Source organism: Narcine bancroftii, chromosome 1 (genome assembly GCF_036971445.1).
Source record: "Narcine bancroftii isolate sNarBan1 chromosome 1, sNarBan1.hap1, whole genome shotgun sequence".
NCBI lineage: Eukaryota > Metazoa > Chordata > Chondrichthyes > Torpediniformes > Narcinidae > Narcine > Narcine bancroftii.
In genome coordinates, this window is record NC_091469.1 from 2,753,628 (window position 1) to 2,771,084 (window position 17,457).

The following is a 17,457-nucleotide window of genomic DNA, read 5'->3' on the forward strand; positions in this document are numbered from 1 at the left end:
GTCAACCACTATAAATCTTTCCCAGATCACCTTCAATCAGTTTGTCTTGTGCTAGATGATGTCAAATGCTAGTCTCCCTTAATTCTGGAACAGTTTACATCTATGTTTGGTTTAAGGATGCAAGTTCTTAGGGAAAAACCATCTTGAGAATTACAATATATAAATGTTCTATGATGTTCTGTCACTCACTGGACTTACTCCTGACAGGAAAGGAATCATGGAGTGTGCTTTAAGTTGGCCTTTTACCTTCTCTCACCTGATGAGGTGGAGGGGAAAATGAGGCTGGGAGATGATCATGTACAAAAGATGCACTGTACCAAGAAGAGATGGATTTGATGATCACATTTGTCTTGTAAAATGTATCACAGTGGATTGGGAGTCGGTATGATCATTGAGAGGAAAGTTATTTTAGTTATGTTTTTTTGGAGAGCAGGAAATGATGAGAGTTTTAAAGGTGTTAGCTAAGTGCCAAAGACTCGTTGTTTACCATTGTCATTTTGGCAACGTCCCAGGGTCCAAAGGCTGCATGTGTTCGGTATCTTCCAGAGTGCATGTGCAGGGGTTACGTGGGGTTGGAGTGGTTAGTTAGCCCATGTTGACCAGAATGGTGGGATAGACAGTGGATGAGTTTTACTGTGTTAATTAATAAATCGTATCTGGACTTTAAGAATTTATTCTAATATGTCACATAAAGAGCCTACTTAGCCTCCGAACGGCTTTTTTTTTTATGGATAGTAGTTGGTACATTTAGTCCACAGAAAATATTGAAAAGGACTGAATTTGACATTGTTGGAACATCCCTCTTTGGTTTGGAGCGATACTGAAAGCAACATGGCGGCCACGCTGGAAATGCAGAGCGCAGGTCGTTGACAGCAATCTGCCTACATCAGTCCGAGCATCATCCAAAGAAGACACCAGGGCTTCTAATCCTAGAACGGAACATCCTACAAACATGTTGGCAGAGTCATTTGCTGAGAATCACAGTGATATCATTAACTGCTGCCATCATGGAAACTGACTTGTTGATAGCAGCGCATCACAGGCATCAGAAGCGGTAGGATTACTTTTGTGGATTTCTTCTGTGTATTTATTTAGTTTGAACACAGTTTGGAGGTGCTACCGCTTATCCATTGGGGATTGTTGATTTTGTGTTCGTGTTGTGCATGCTTGGTGCTCGAGCTCAGCAGATGGTTGGATGGAGACGCGTAAAATGTCCATCGCCGCTGAGGCGTAATTAAAACCACTGCAGAAGACCGACTGAATTTAAAATCAGCAACTTGGAAATGGCTGAAGATGTGTCAGAAAATGGTGGTGAAGAGGATGAAGATACAAAGGATGTGGTATTCCAACTGGAGAGAGTCAAGTATCTGACATGCAGGATGAAATGCAACCAGGCAACAGTGTGTCAAATGTTGGAAGAAGGATAAGCAAACAAAGTTCTTTTGTATCAAGCTCCAGAGTTTCCAGTACTGCATCTAAACATATAAAGGCTGAAGTGGCTGCTCTTGTTATATGACAAAAATCGCTTCACATGCTTTGGAAGAGGATGAGCAGCAGCTAAGGAGCCAGCAGCGAAAGAGCCAGATAAGGAGGAAAAAAGAGCAGCTGGAGCTGGAAACAAACATTGTGAGAGTAATAAGAGCCTCAAAGAGATCCAGTGTTCAAAATAACCTATCTGCAGTATCTGATGATATGGAATCATATCTTGAGAAAGGATAACAAGAAAAGAAAGCATTTAATGTTAAGACAGATTGTTTTGTACCACAGTTACAAGGCATGCATACACATGGAGAAATCCTCCCAAAGCAGCCTTTTTTCTAAGAGGATGTGTAATGCCATGGAAGATATCAACTACACGCATGAGCTTAACATGCCTACTAATATGCTAGTCATCATAAGGAAGTTGCCCTACTGGTGGGATATTTGGAGAACTGTGGTCTGTTATTAGGGCTGGCGCTACCATTAGGCAAACTAGGCAGCTTCCTAGAGCACAAACCACAGAAGGCCGCAGTCAGTTGACTGGACAGTCTGGCTTTGGACTTTGAGGCATCCAGGGGTCTGTATGTTTCCGCACTGGGCACAAGCGTAACAGTTTGGTCCTTGGGGCCAGGCGACTCCCTCCCTCTCTATGCCCTATACCCCCATTACATTTTCACTGCTGGGCTCTGGTTTGAAATTGCCTCTCAGACTAGGATGCTCCGCTCCTCGGCCCAGGCAGCATTCGCTTAGTGCAGCGATCAGGGTGATCGAGGTGCTGCCCAGGGAGGGCAGGCAATGGGATAGCAGCTCCCCGAGGGAGGGGTGGGGAGGGTGCAAGTGCCCTTGCCCTCAGTGGTATATCATTTATAGGTTTATTGAGTTACATTGAAGTTACAGCAAAGATAGGGGGTATTTAGCCCGAATGCTTGGCAGTGAAGCTTCTGCTCAAATCAAGTGCTTTCCCACTCTCTTCATTTCATTTTAACAGCATCACCTTCCTTCCTCATTTCTTTTTCCATTAACATGTTTTGCTATTGATTCAACTGACCATCTGAGAGCAAGTTCTCCATCACTGGAAAGGTGTGTGAAGGGAAAGGTTTTAATGCTGTGTTGCCCTTAGAGCAGGTATGCATTCTACCGAGTGCCCTTTAGTTCAAAATGATTTGTGCGCCAAAATATTTTATTTTGTATTTGAGAAGGATGAACATTGATTTTACTGCTTTCCATTAAACCTGCTTGCCTTTCTTCCCTTCTTCCCCCTCCTCCCATTTCCTGTCCTTCCAGTTCTTTTACCCACACAGCCCAGCCACCCCCTTCCCCTCATTGCTGCTGTCCCCTCCTTCCTTTCTCCACCTATCATCTCCTGCCTTGCCACTCTCCCCCCACCCCCACTGTTTTGTTCAGACGGTTGCCGGCATTTTCTCATAATTTGATGACGAGCTCATTGGTTCTACATTTTTACCTTTGCTACATAAAGAACACTGACCTGCTGAGCTTCTCCAGCATTTTGTGTTTTTATTTCAACCATGATGTCTACAGAATTTTGTGATATACATCAAAGATTGATGTATTTCTTATTCTTGCAATTGAAAATAAATTTATTAGTTTCAAGTTTTGTGCTTTTCATTTTTTCTACAAAACATCTGTTTTGAAAATCAAAGTTGGGGGTGCGAGTAGTGGGCCTTGCCTGGGGCACAAAGTAGCCTGGCACTGGCTCTTTCTGTTATTTCCAGAAAAAAACATAATCAAAGAGCTCCCTTTAAGGATATTGTGGATTTCCTTGAAAAGTAAGTGAGGACTGCAACAGAGCCAGTATTTGGAGATATTAAAGACACTCCAAGAGTGAGCAGAAATGTGGGGAGGTCTAAGTCACTGCATCATCCAAAAATAAAAGGAAGTACTTTTGACACCACTGTGACAGTTGCAGATAAGGAAAATGATGGAGGAACTAAGAAAAAGGAGATTTTGCCTTCTGTGAAGAGCTCTTTGTTCTGTGGAGGTGGATATGCTTTGGAGATGTGTCCACATTTGGAAAAGAAGGCACATAACATGAGAGGGAACTTCTTCACTCAAGAGAGTGGTGATTGAGTGGAATGACTTTCTGAAAGAGGTGGTTGAAGCAAGGTCAATTTTGTCATTTAAGGAAAAGTTGGATAGGCACATGGATGTGAAGGGATTAGAGGGTTTTAGGCAGAGTGAAGGTAAGTGGGACTAGAGGAGATCACTTGAATCGATATGGACTAGAGGGGCCAAGATGGCCTGTTTCCATATTGTAATTGTTATAGAAAATGGAGTATGTTTTGTCTCTCTGTGTAAAGGACACATCAGCAAAAACTGCAGGAAGTGACTCAGCTACAACATATGCGGTTTAAAGCATCCCAGATGCTGCACGTCCACAAAGGAAAGAAGAGGAAAAGGAGCAAAGAGAAAGAAAGGAATCAGCTGAAAACAGTGCTGTAGCCTCTATTCTGACAAATGGTCTTCATGAAGACCACTGCAAACTCTCAATAGTTTCTGGACAAGTCATGGCCAGGAAGTTCATACTTGTGCATTTCTTGTCTCAGATAGCACTGCATCATTTTGCACAATGAATAAGGCTAATCTTCAGGGAAGAAGGTCAAGAATTTTATTGAGAACTATGGGTCAAAGGAAGGTCATTGAAACCAGCATTGTTTCAGGCCTACCGGTTGCTGGGCTGGACAGCAGCTAGTTTTGTGATCTCCCAGGCACATACATCAGAAGACTATGCCTGTGCACAAAGGAAACATCACACATCAAAATATCGAGTGGTGGTCTCATCTCAGGAATGTTCATCTACCTGAAATCGGCTCTGAGATAGGGTTGCTGATTGGCTCAGATATACCAAAGGCTCTGGAACCACTAATACAGTGTGGGAGATGGACCTTACGTTGTTAAAACCATGCTTGGTTGGATGTTTAATGGACCATTAGGAGGAAAAAAAATGATAATGCTCAGGGGCAGTCAGTGACAGGTGTCAACAGGATATCAGTTGCAAAACTTGAGCTGTGGGAACAGCAGTTCAGGAATTACTTTCCTGAGTGCCTCAGTGACAACCAAGAACTTTCAAGAGAAGATAAGCAGTTCTTGGATTTAGTCTCAAAATCTGCCAAACTGGTTACAGCCATTATTGCATTGGAGTTCCTTTAAAGGAAAGTCCTGTGAAGGTGTTAGTTAATCCTTTGGACACTAAGTCTGATCTGAAAGTTCCAACAACTAGGAGCATTATGGATCTTGAAGCTGGATCTGTTCTTCCTCATCCTAATCATGAAATGGTGGATGTGGCTTCTTTAATCCCTGATGCTCAATCTATTCTCAATGATCTAATAGCCGGTTTTGCATCTACTATTCCTGAAGAAGGAAACTTGTTGAAGTTTTAAAATACAGCCAGAAAGATGTGGATGCTGCAATGCGAGCTGTAAAACAAGAGCTCGCTGTCCAGGAAGGTATAACTTTGGAATAGAAACAGAATTATGAGGTAAGCCTTGCACAGAGTGCAGAGATGAGAAAAAATGTTGATGAATATGATAAAATAAGTTTTCAAATGATGAAGGCCTATAACCATATAACCATTTACGGAGCGGAAACAGGCCATGTTGGCCTTTCGAGTGATAAAAAGAACTAGAGAAAGTAACAAAAGAAAAACTGAATTCAATTGAAACATCGTTTCCTGAGTCATTCAAACGATATGAGAAACAAAAACTCCAGGAATGGATGTGTTGGGTTCAGGATCTTCGTAAGTAGGAAGGCCAAGGTAGACAGATGCTTCAAACCCACAAACTTTGGAATGGCAACATCTGTTCAACTGCATCAAGCTTGTATGGAAGGTTATGGAACTGTTGGTTACCTGTTACTACATAATAACCATGGCCAGAAAATGAGCAAATGTAAGAAGAATTACCCAGATCCAATTCACATTGTTAACACCTATGGTGGAGATGCAGTGAGGCTGTACCTTATTAATTCCTCTGTTGTAAGAGCAGAAAATTTACGGTTTAAAGAAGATGTCTTCCTACCTTGGTACAATGCATACAGATTCCTTATTCAGAATATTCAGAGATTGCAGAAGGAAGAGGGTATTCAATTTCTTTTCAATGGAAGTGACCATATCATGGATAAACAAATGTTTTCATTTACACAATCCCACATCCAATTTTTCAAAGCAGAAATGGAAGCATACAGACTGTGGTGCCCAGACTAGTCAAATTTGTGGACATGCTCACGAACTGGTATGTGCGAATGAATTGTAGAAGGTTAAAGGGTGAAAATGGTACTGAGAATTGTGAAAGAGCTTTGGAAACTTTATTTGCTGTTTTATTTTACATGTGCCAGCTGATGGCACCCATTACACCATTTATCACGTAACTCATGTTCCAAAACATAAGGCGCTTGGTTGATCCATCCTCTGGAGTAAATAAGAATACACAAAGCATTCACTACCTCATGTTCCCACAAGGGAATCAGTTATTGATAAATTTATTGAACCAGCAGTCATCCAAATGGAGTCAGTTATTGAGTTTGGAAGAGTGATCAGAGACAGAAAGTCCCTTCCTGTTAAGTACCCTTTGAAATAAGTTGTGGTTATTCACCAGGATTTATACTCACAGAAAGAGCGGTTTGATTACAGAGGGGCTTGGAATAAGTGTTCTGGAAATGAGCCATAGATTGGCAGACTTCATCAAAATTGTCAACACTGCAGAAAATGACCTCAAAGAATTACTAAAAATTCCTGAAAACTACAAAATGATCTTTCTCCAGGGAGGTGGATTGGGACATTTCAGTGCTGTCCCTTTAAATCTTATTAGATTAAAAGAAGGGAGGAGTGCAGATTAAGTGGTTACTGGAGTCTGGTCTACCAATGCAGCCAAAGAAGCAGAGAGATTTGGAAAAGTGAATATTGTGCACCCCAAGCTGGATGCTTACCATATAACCGTTTACAGAGCGGAAACAGGCCATGTCGGCCCTTCAAGTCCACACCGGTTCAATAGAACAACTCCACTAGCTCAACCCTCCTGTTCTCCGCCCATAACCCTCTAACCCCCTCACCTCCATGTACACATCCAACCTTCTCTTAAATGACAGAAGGGACTCTGCCGCAATTATCTCATTCGGAAGATCATTCCATTCTGCCACCACTCGCTGAGTAAAAAAGACACCTCTAATATTTCTCCTAAAGTTTTGCCCCCTTACCCTTAACTCATGCCCTCTTGTTCCAACCTCCCACACCCTCAGGGGAAAGAGTCTATTTATGTCTAGTTTATCTATTCCTTTCATAATTTTAAATACCTCTATCAAGTCCCCTCTCAGTCGTCCACGTTCCAATGAAAAAAGTCCCAGTCTCCTTAATCTCTCCCTGTAATCCAGATGCTGTACAGAACTATTCTTAATCCAAGCATATGGAATTTGAACCTAAATGCCTATTATGTTTACTACTGTGCAAATGAGTCTGTTCATGGTGTGGAATTCCCCTTTATCCCAGACATAAAAGAGAACTGTGACATGTCATCAAGTTTTCTTTCATAGCTAGTGGATGTAATGAAGTTTGGTTGGATTTTTGCTGGTGCTCAGAAAAATGTTGGATGAGCTGGGGTGCCTGTGGTAATAATCAGAGAGGATCTTCTGCGATATGCACTGAAAGAATGTCCAGTCATTTTTGACTATAAAGTGCAAGGGAGTTGCAGTTCTATGTACCACATTCCAGTAACCTACAATATTTACATTATGGGATTGGTCTTGCAATGGATCAAAAATTCTGAAGTAATGGGCCAGAACAGTGCTGTGAAGTCAAAGCTGATTTATAATGTAATTGATGGATCAAATGGATTCTGTGTGTCTGAGTGCTTCAACCTGCAGAAGCACAATGAATATTCCAATACACATTGGGAACGCAAATGGAGACAGTGTTCTTGAAATACTTTTCTTGACAAAACTGCTAAAAGTAATATGATATTGTTAAAGGGCAACAGGTATGTCACATTTCCTTATATAATGATATAATGCTGTGACTGGAAGAAACCCAAAAACTGGCTGACTTTATTTTTGATGTTTTTTGGACCTTTCCCCTTGTCCACTTTACAGACTTTATTGGTCTGGAATGGTGGTAAAGATCACTCTTTTCAAGGCCCTGTGATGGTAACCTCTGGCCTATGAAGAATGAAGAAAGAGCTACATAATATCAGAATTTACTGTATTTGATTGTTATTTATAATTGTGTATTTATTATTTGAAACATAATTAGGGGCTGGTGTAAGACTATTGTCAGTTAGGCTGTAGGCATCGGCGTCCAGGCGTCCGGATGCTGAGATTGTGAAAATTGTGAGATTGTGAAAATCTGTCACACTCGGTTTTTTTATTTTGTTTTTCACTGGTATTTTCCAGTGCACATGCGCTATTGACTTGGGTTGGTGCATGCACAGGGTTGGAGAAGTTAGTTAGCCTGCGCTGACCAAAATGGCTCCAATATTTTCTGTTTACCATTATGTTAGACATTGCCTATTATTGTTAGCAAGCACATCGTGATATTATCAGGAACGCTACCGTTACCAAGTTCAAGAATGTTACCACGGACATTTAAAGTCTTTTTGTGTTAATTAATAAACTGTTAGAAAACTCATCTGGACTTCATTTAAGAATTTATCCTAATGTGTCACAGTAAAGAGCCTACAGCCTCCGAGTGGCTTTTTTTATGGATAGTAGTTGGTACAAAAGAGAATGGAATAGTTTCCAAGATGACAGAACTATTTATAATTTCTGACTTGGGAGAAGTTTGATGGTTAGTATTTAATGGATATGAGATCAAGATAAAATGAGAAAGGCCAAGTGCACAAGGTGAATATAACTGAAGACAAAGTGAAAAAGGAAAAATAACAAGTGATTACTGATTTATAATGCAGAAGCTGATCAGTGCATAAAATAGAAAATACATTTCTCCTTGATTTCTATTTTTGTCATGAGAACTTTAGATAGAACTATGTTTACATATTAGACACGTCACTCAGAGAGCACATGCATATCCTTTCACTATCTGCTCTGCAACATTCAAAAATGGCTGATGCTCACCCAAATCCTCCAGCACTGGCAGCAGCTGTTCCTTCCCCGAATACCTTGCCTCCTGAAGAACCCAATGGAGATGAAAAAGCTGGTGCCCCACCAAAAGCTGGTGATCCACCAAAGGTTGGGGCTCCCCCAAAGGCCGGAGGACTACCAAACACTGGAGCAGCACCAAAACTACCTGAGAATAGAAGAGAGAGATGTCATAATGGAGAAATCAACCAATCACCAAACTCACTCACAAAATAGCGATGGCAGGAATGGCATGCAATACAATGTGTTCTGGCACAAGTATAGGATGAAGGGGTGGGTGTGAGTTATGGATGACAATAAGAGGGCAAGAGAAAAGTGTGAAAGGAAGAAAGAAATAGGATCTAGAATAGGACTCTCCAAAGTAGTCAATGTTGACCTGGGGAGGGGATTCGATAACACTGGGGAAGTCAAATGAGCGGGCTTTGGTAGCTTCTATGTTGTAATTGATTTCGGCCTTTGAATTAATTTAGAGAGAATAGGAGGACGGAAAGAGGTATGCTTTCAATGTTTTATACATGTGTAATCGTCAAATTTTTCGGACCACTTTTGGGGGTGTGGGGAAGGGAGGGGGGGTTTGACTTTTAGATGGGTCACATTTTTGACCTCATGACTACCTGCGATGTTCAAGGCGTTGGGAGATTGAATGGCCGGGACCTGATGATATGTTCATGGTTAGGGGATCTGTAGTTCAGCTGGCGTCAGGATGAGGATCCGCGGTTGGGAGTTCAGATCGGCAAGCGCCGGGGCAAGGAAATGCGGTTGGGTGTTTGGATGGGCGGGCATCAGGGCATGGATCTGCGGTCGGGAGATTAGGTGGGCAGGCATCAGGGGGCAAGGATCCATGGTTGGAATGTCAGGAGAATGGGTAGGTGTGTGGTTGAAGCCAAATATAAGGGAGTTAACTTTAACACGGGATTGACTATTACTCGCGTATATACAGTACCTATGTTAGCGCCCCTGCTGCCACCCCACCTCCACACCATCCACCGCCGCCCCCCCATACAACGCCCACCTCCCTGTCCAGCGCTCAGATTCTATACCTGAGGGGCGGGGTCAATGAGGGATCAAATATTCCATGAAGAGGTCTCAATTGTCTAAAATATTTGGGGACCCCTGATCTAGAATATCAAATATTTCAACTATCTCTTTGGTATTTTGAAGATTTATTTTCTATCAACTACAAGATTTTATTAATTTAAATACCTGATTATAATTAGAATTCCATCATAGGCATTATCTAAGAATTAATCAATCCATCACCATCACCAAGAACATTTCTTTAAAATGGGGCTTCAATTTGAGCTGCAGCAATCTAATACATTCCTGCCCCTAAATTTCCTTCATTGCATTCCCAAACATTTAGCTACATCTGCCATCAATGATCCTTTTCAAAGATGCCACCATGTTGCTAAACACTGTTCTAATAGAGCCACCCAGTTGACTGCCATCGGCTCCACAAAGGCTTGAAATGAGGGAGCCGACTGTGGTTTTATTTGAGATCCTGCGACCTCGGGGTCTGTGCGCAAGAACGTGATGCCTGTTAATTGGCAGCAGCCATGAGGGGTTGCAGACTCTGGAGGACTGGAGCAGGGCACCAGAGGACGGTAAGATCCACCCTCATCTGAGAAGGAGAAGCTGTTAGGAAACTCGCACCGGGCTGCGGACTGTTGGAGACTGGCTTGAACTGGCCAGTGGATTGGTATTGGAACCGGGATGTGAGGGGGTTCCAAGGTCGCTGAAGGGTCTCTGACCGTGTTAGAGGTTCAGATCTGGAGCTTGGGTCGCTAATGGTTTGGACTGGACTCTGGGTGGCTGCGGACGTGCTGAAGGCAAATCTACAGACACTCGGTGACTCTTTTTTGCTTCTCTTTCTCTGACAGTAAATGTAAGAGGCGCTAGGCAATTTCTGCTGGTGGCAAATCTGTCTGCCTTGCAGCAGGCAAAAAGGAATTTCATGTAATGGGACACTGTTTTATTACAATGACAATAAATTGAATCTTGAATCACCTGCAGGTTTTGTTGGAGTGGAAAAGGACCCAAATCCTTGGCTGGCAACACTGGAACCAGCACTGAATGAGCCTGGAGACTTCTGATCTGTTCCAAAAGAGGCACTGCTGAATCCAAATGCCTTAGCACCACTGTTCCCAAACAGATTGGGCGCACCTGTAAAAACATAGATACTTCAACAGAGTTACAAATAAAACTCAGATGGCATCACTCTCCCATTATGCATCCCATCAAAAAAAATTTAAGTGGTGAAACAATAAATTCACCAGTGAACCTGGTAAAGAGAATGCGTAAACTGGTAAGTGAAATGGAGTGCAAGAATGACAGGAACTAACAAAATTACCGTATATTTTGGCGTATGTCGACTGGCAAATAGATTGAACCTCCCTTTTTCAGGCTCATTTTAAGGGTTTTATGGCATATCTGGCATATAAGTCAACCCCCATTTTCTGGCTGCCTGAGGTGTCCCATTGACTGGCACCAGAGACGGTGCATTGACCGGTTATACATCGGTCCCCATAGATTGTGCAGATTGATCTGCTGGGCTCTGGCTGGAGATTATTGCTATCATGGAGGGTCCATCGACACAAGGCAGCACACAACGAAACTATGAAGTGAGTTTTAAGTTGAAAGTGATAGAAATGGCCAAGAAAACCAATTAAGCTGCGAGAAAATTTAATGTGCATGTAAAGTTGGTAAGGGGTTGAAGGAAGAAAGAAGAGACTTCAAGAAACATACCACAAAGGCAATGTTCTTTGAGAAAAGAAATCAGCCATTGCCCAGAGTTGGAAAATCACGATGCAGAATGGGTACGCGAATAGAGGCGAGATTGGAACGTTGTCACCCGAAATAAAATGAGAACATTTGCACTGCAGTGGGCCAAGTTGCACCAAGACCTTAATGATGATTTTGAGGCTACAGTAGGCTGGTGCAATCAGTTCATGAACAAAAAAAATCTGGTATTACACCAAAAACAAAAATTGCACAGAAACTACCAAAAGATCTTGATCGTAAAGTTGTAAGTTTTCACCAGTTTATTGTACGGAACTAGCAGAAACATCAGTTTGCATTGGCAAATATCAGAAATGTGAATGAAACCCTCATGAATTTTGACATGATAGGCAATAGAACAGTGAAATGGAAAGGTGTTAAAACTATTCAAACCAGAAGTACAGGCCATAAAAAGACCAGGTTTATCGTGGTGTTATCGTGCACAGCAAATGAGACAAAGTTAAGATCCATGGTAATCTTCAAATGCAAAATTAAACCAAAAATGAAATTCCCTGCAAGTATTTTTGTACATTTTCATGAAAAAGGCTGGATTGCTGAAAATATTGTAAAACTATGGGCAGACAGTGTGTGGAACAGGCACCAGGCGGTTTATGCAAAGAACAGAGTTTGCTGGCCTGAGATAGGTTTTGTAGCCACTTAACTGAGAACACTAAAAGTAGATTAGCATTATATAACATATACATGGTGGTTATCCCAGGTGGTTTGGCATCTATATTACATCCTCTCGATGTCTGCTTAAACAAGCCATTCAAAGACCATGTGCACGAGGAATGGAATACATGGCTGTCGAGTGCAAGAAAGTGTTTACAAAAGGTGGAGCAATTCGTGCTGCATCACTTGATGTGCTATGCAACTTCGTGTTCAAGACATGGGACAAAGTTAAAGTAGAGAAAGTGATAAAATCATTTAAAAAGTACGATATCTCTTGTGCCATTGATGGCACGGAAGATGATTTATTGTGGAACACTGACCACGAAGCTGAAGCCACTTCATTAGATCCAGACTGGGATCCATATGATGACGGTTTAAACAGTGCTTGCTGCCATCTTTTGAAGGGTTCTAAATGTGTTCCTTTCACACAATGAGAGAGATTTTGAAGGGTGCTAATTGCGTTGTTCTCAATAAAAATCTCAGTGAAAATCTGTCACACTCGTCTCGGTTTTTTATTTCGTTTTTAATGGGTTGACGTGTACGCTGAATCTGCTCTTCATGGGTGGTCTTATACAATGGATCAGCACGGAATGGATTTGAGCTGAATTTAAGATCTCAAAAGTATATCCAGCGTATAGTCGTCCCCCATTTTTTGAGGTTTTTTTGGATTTCACAACTCGACTTACATGCTGAAATATATAGTATATCAAACCACTGGGGTTTTTGAATAGATTGGAAGCACAATATCAGTTTTAAAAAAAAGTTTTAGAGAATATAAGAGAAAGACAAGCTGAAAAATCCCCAGAATCTAATAATCAATATCCTAGGATATTGAAAGAAGTGGGTATAGATATAATAGATGCACTAGATGTCATCTTTCAAAATTCCATTGGAGTTTAATTTGAGGAAGTGCGTGGTCATGCACTTTGGTAAGAAGCATCAAATGGCAAATTAGAATCCTAGTGAAATGAGACTGAAAAAGTGTAAAATTCAGAGGGACTTCAGTTTTCTCCTGCATGAATCACAAAGATTAGTGGACAGTTTCAATAAGAAGGCAAATGTCAATGGAGTTTGAGTTTAAAAGGAATATTTTGTTTCAGTTGTACAGGGTGCTGGTGAGATCATTCATGGTACACCATGCACATTTGACCTCAAAAGTGCAAAAGCAAGGTCATCTCCAACAAGGTTATACTCCCCCAGTCATACATATCACCAAATTCACCTCAACAAAAATGAAGATTTTGTTAGGCAGTAACAATAACTTCAGCAGAAAAATAAATTATTTGAAAGGAAAATACAAAGCATTAAAAAAATGGGAAGGGTGTTGAACTTTTGGGAATGGATAATATGATGAGGTCCTGATCAACCCACAATTTATTATTTATATAGTACCTCTGGTAAAAATGATTTAGCCCAGATTCCTGCTGTTACCAATATATTTAATTAGATATATTCAGAAACATCCAGAATAAGAGGGACAGAATAAAACAAAATTAAAAACAACCAAAACAGCTTATAGCAACAAATAAATTGGAAAATATACGTTTTAATAAAGAAACACACACACTTACAGTGTGGGAGGTTAAGCTCTGAGATTTATTAAGGCTGGAAAGGCTCCTTTTATACAGTTGGAATTTGTTTGATTGGCTGACATCAGCCGCATGAATAATAGCGGGTGGGAACATTCTTGCGTGTAAATACCCTTCTTTCCCAGCCTGTTATTGATCTGTTAGCTGGGCAACTTGGCCAGTGCCAATTCAGAGCTGTTGGTCTTGTACTGCTCCAGCTTTCAACCGCGCCAGTTTGCTGTGTTAAGGGATGTGTTTAAAGTTTCATCTGAAAGATGGCACCTCCAACAATATAGCAGCATGTGAGCTGCCAGTTTAAATGATGGCTGGAGGAAGGAATTGAACACTGAGATTACGCTGTGAAGACCAATCTGTCACTCTGGATCTTCTTATAAAACAGTTTGTCTTTCAAAATTGTCAGTCTAAATTTGTGTGAAAGAGAACCCATTTCCTGTCACTGCCTTCATAAGCCAACAATAAGCTCTCAAGTACATTATTGAAAGTGTACAGGTAAACTGCCTCAGGATCTTCGTGATGCCACCATCATCACCCTGTACAAAAACAAAGGCGAGAAATCAGACTGCTCAAACTACAGGGGAATCACGTTGCTCTCCATTGCAGGCAAAATCTTCGCTAGGATTCTACTAAATAGAATAATACCTAGTGTCGCCAAGAATATTCTCCCAGAATCACAGTGCGGCTTTCGCGCAAACAGAGGAACCACTGACATGGTCTTTGCCCTCAGACAGCTCCAAGAAAAGTGCAGAGAACAAAACAAAGGACTCTACATCACCTTTGTTGACCTCACCAAAGCCTTCGACACCGTGAGCAGGAAAGGGCTTTGGCAAATACTAGAGCGCCTCGGATGTCCCCCAAAGTTCCTCAACATGATTATCCAACTGCACGAAAACCAACAAGGTCGGGTCAGATACAGCAATGAGCTCTCTGAACCCTTCTCCATTAACAATGGCGTGAAGCAAGGCTGTGTTCTGGCACCAACCCTCTTTTCAATCTTCTTCAGCATGATGCTGAACCAAGCCATGAAAGACCCCAACAATGAAGACGCTGTTTACATCTGGTACCGCACGGATGGCAGTCTCTTCAATCTGAGGCGCCTGCAAGCTCACACCAAGACACAAGAGAAACTTGTCCGTGAACTACTCTTTGCAGATGATGCCGCTTTAGTTGCCCATTCAGAGCCAGCTCTTCAGCGCTTGACGTCCTGCTTTGCGGAAACTGCCAAAATGTTTGGCTTGGAAGTCAGCCTGAAGAAAACTGAGGTCCTCCATCAGCCAGCTCCCCACCATGATTACCAGCCCCCCCACATCTCCATCGGGCACACAAAACTCAAAACGGTCAACCAGTTTACCTATCTCGGCTGCACCATTTCATCAGATGCAAGGATCGACAATGAGATAGACAACAGACTCGCCAAGGCAAATAGCGCCTTTGGAAGACTACACAAAAGAGTCTGGAAAAACAACCAACTGAAAAACCTCACAAAGATAAGCGTATACAGAGCCGTTGTCATACCCACACTCCTGTTCGGCTCCGAATCATGGGTCCTCTACCGGCACCACCTACGGCTCCTAGAACGCTTCCACCAGCGTTGTCTCCGCTCCATCCTCAACATCCATTGGAGCGCTTACATCCCTAACGTCGAAGTACTCGAGATGGCAGAGGTCGACAGCATCGAGTCCACGCTGCTGAAGATCCAGCTGCGCTGGGTGGGTCACGTCTCCAGAATGGAGGACCATCGCCTTCCCAAGATCGTGTTATATGGCGAGCTCTCCACTGGCCACCGTGACAGAGGTGCACCAAAGAAAAGGTACAAGGACTGCCTAAAGAAATCTCTTGGTGCCTGCCACATTGACCACCGCCAGTGGGCTGATATCGCCTCAAACCGTGCATCTTGGCGCCTCACAGTTTGGCGGGCAGCAACCTCCTTTGAAGAAGACCGCAGAGCCTACCTCACTGACAAAAGGCAAAGGAGGAAAAACCCAACACCCAACCCCAACCAACCAATTTTCCCCTGCAACCGCTGCAATCGTGTCTGCCTGTCCCGCATCGGACTTGTCAGCCACAAACGAGCCTGCAGCTGACGTGGACTTTTTACCCCCTTCATAAATCTTCGTCCGCGAAGCCAAGCCAAAGAAAAAAGAAGACAGCACACAAGGTGATTGAAATAATACACAAGTTGTGAATACTACAACACTTCCAAAAATCATGAACATCCCCAAAACAAAACAAAATACACTCACTTTGAGATTCAACAGTTCCAAAATTCATCTGTCCAAATGGATTTTTAGTGGCTGCATCTTGGCTTGGCTTTCCTCCCAGTCCACTAAAGAAGCCACCTGAAGAGCCAAAAATTGCTCCCTTGGAAACCTGCAGAATCAAGAAACAGTGACAAACTAACACAAAATTTATGTAGTACCTAAAAGGTACCAATTGCCCAAAGATACTTAACTGGAGTTTCTCCAACAAAAAAAAATCACACCCAGATGAAAACAATACAGGAAAACTTAAGGACATCTTGGAAGAGGAAAGAGGTAGAGGGCTGAGAGATTCAGGATGGATACTCTAAAGAAAAGGGCAATTGCAGTTGTAAATGAAGTTGCCAAATTGGAATAAAGAAATCAGAGAAGTGTCAGATGCTAGTACTGGGGGAAAATGAGGAATAATTTCTCACCCTCTGCTGACCAAAGTCACTATGATCTACAATTTTTTTTGAACATGTACACTACCCTTTAACCTGTGCTATCCCATTTTGAACTATTTGCCATTTGTCAAAATTCTGATCAACATCCTTAGATCCACACCCATGAGATCACTGTATACCACTATTTATTACAACTGCTATAGTTTTATTCCACTTCATTTGTTATGTAAGGCCATCTACATCATTTGCTCCACTATTTAACATGAGAACAAAAGTAACACCTTGATTACAAAAGGTGTAGTTTTAAGGCTTTTGAAGAATATAAAGGTGGATAAGTCTCCGGGACCAGACGGGATCTTCCCCAGGACATTGAGAGAAGTGAAGGAGGAAATAGCAGAGGCTCTGGCGGTAATTTTTCAAATGTCATTAGATATGGGGATAGTGTCGGAGGATTGGCGCATTGCGCATGTGGTTCCGTTATTTAAAAAGGGTTCAAGGAGGAAGCCTGGCAACTATCGGCCTGTAAGTTTGACGTCTGTGGTAGGTAAATTAATGGAGAAAATTCTTAGAGATAGTACTTATAAACATCTGGATAGACAGGGTCTGATCAGGAGCACTCAACATGGATTTGTGGGAGGAAGGTCATGTTTGACCAATCTGATTGAATTTTTTGAAGAGGTGACTAGGAATGTGGATGAGGGTAGCGCAGTGGATGTTGTCTATATGGACTTCAGTAAGGCCTTCGATAAGGTACCACATGGAAGGTTAGTTAGGAAGGTGCAGTCTTTAGGTATAAATTTTGAGATAGTCAAATGGATTGAACATTGGCTGAAAGGGAGAGGCCAGAGAGTGGTAGTGGATAATTGTCTGTCAGGTTGGAGGCCGGTGACCAGTGGTGTGCCTCAAGGATCTGTATTGGGCCCATTGTTGTTCGTTATATACATTAATGATCTAGATGATGGGGTGGTGAATTGGATTAGTAAATATGCAGACGATACTAAGATAGGTGGAATAGTGGATAATGAAGAAGGTTTTCAAGGATTGCAGAGGGATTTGGGCTGCTTAGAAAAGTGGGCTGAAAAATGGCAGATGGAATTTAATGCTGATAAGTGTGAGGTGCTTCATTTTGGTAAGAAGAATCAGAATAGGACATATGTGGTAAATGGGAGAGCATTGAGAAATACAGAAGAGCAGAAA

The 17,457-nt window shown here is 42.1% G+C and overlaps 1 protein-coding gene and 1 pseudogene across 6 annotated transcripts in view; one reads left to right on the top strand and one right to left on the bottom strand.

The window, feature by feature from the left end:
* LOC138754388 (nuclear pore complex protein Nup214-like) overlaps window positions 1-17,457 on the bottom strand; it is a 145,112-nt gene that overhangs the window by 33,034 nt on the left and 94,621 nt on the right. For all 6 annotated transcript variants that reach the window (XR_011351744.1, XR_011351743.1, XR_011351741.1 and 3 more), the window contains 3 exons: window positions 15,860-15,986; window positions 10,588-10,743; window positions 8,557-8,728 (listed from right to left, as the gene is read on the bottom strand). Coding sequence is in view for 2 of the 6 variants with exons in the window: in XM_069918600.1 (XP_069774701.1) it covers window positions 8,557-8,728; window positions 10,588-10,743; window positions 15,860-15,986 (455 nt within the window). In the remaining 4 variants the exon portion in view is untranslated. The remainder of the gene's footprint in view (window positions 1-8,556; window positions 8,729-10,587; window positions 10,744-15,859; window positions 15,987-17,457) is intronic.
* LOC138762619 (phosphoserine aminotransferase-like) lies at window positions 1,284-7,601 on the top strand (annotated as a pseudogene).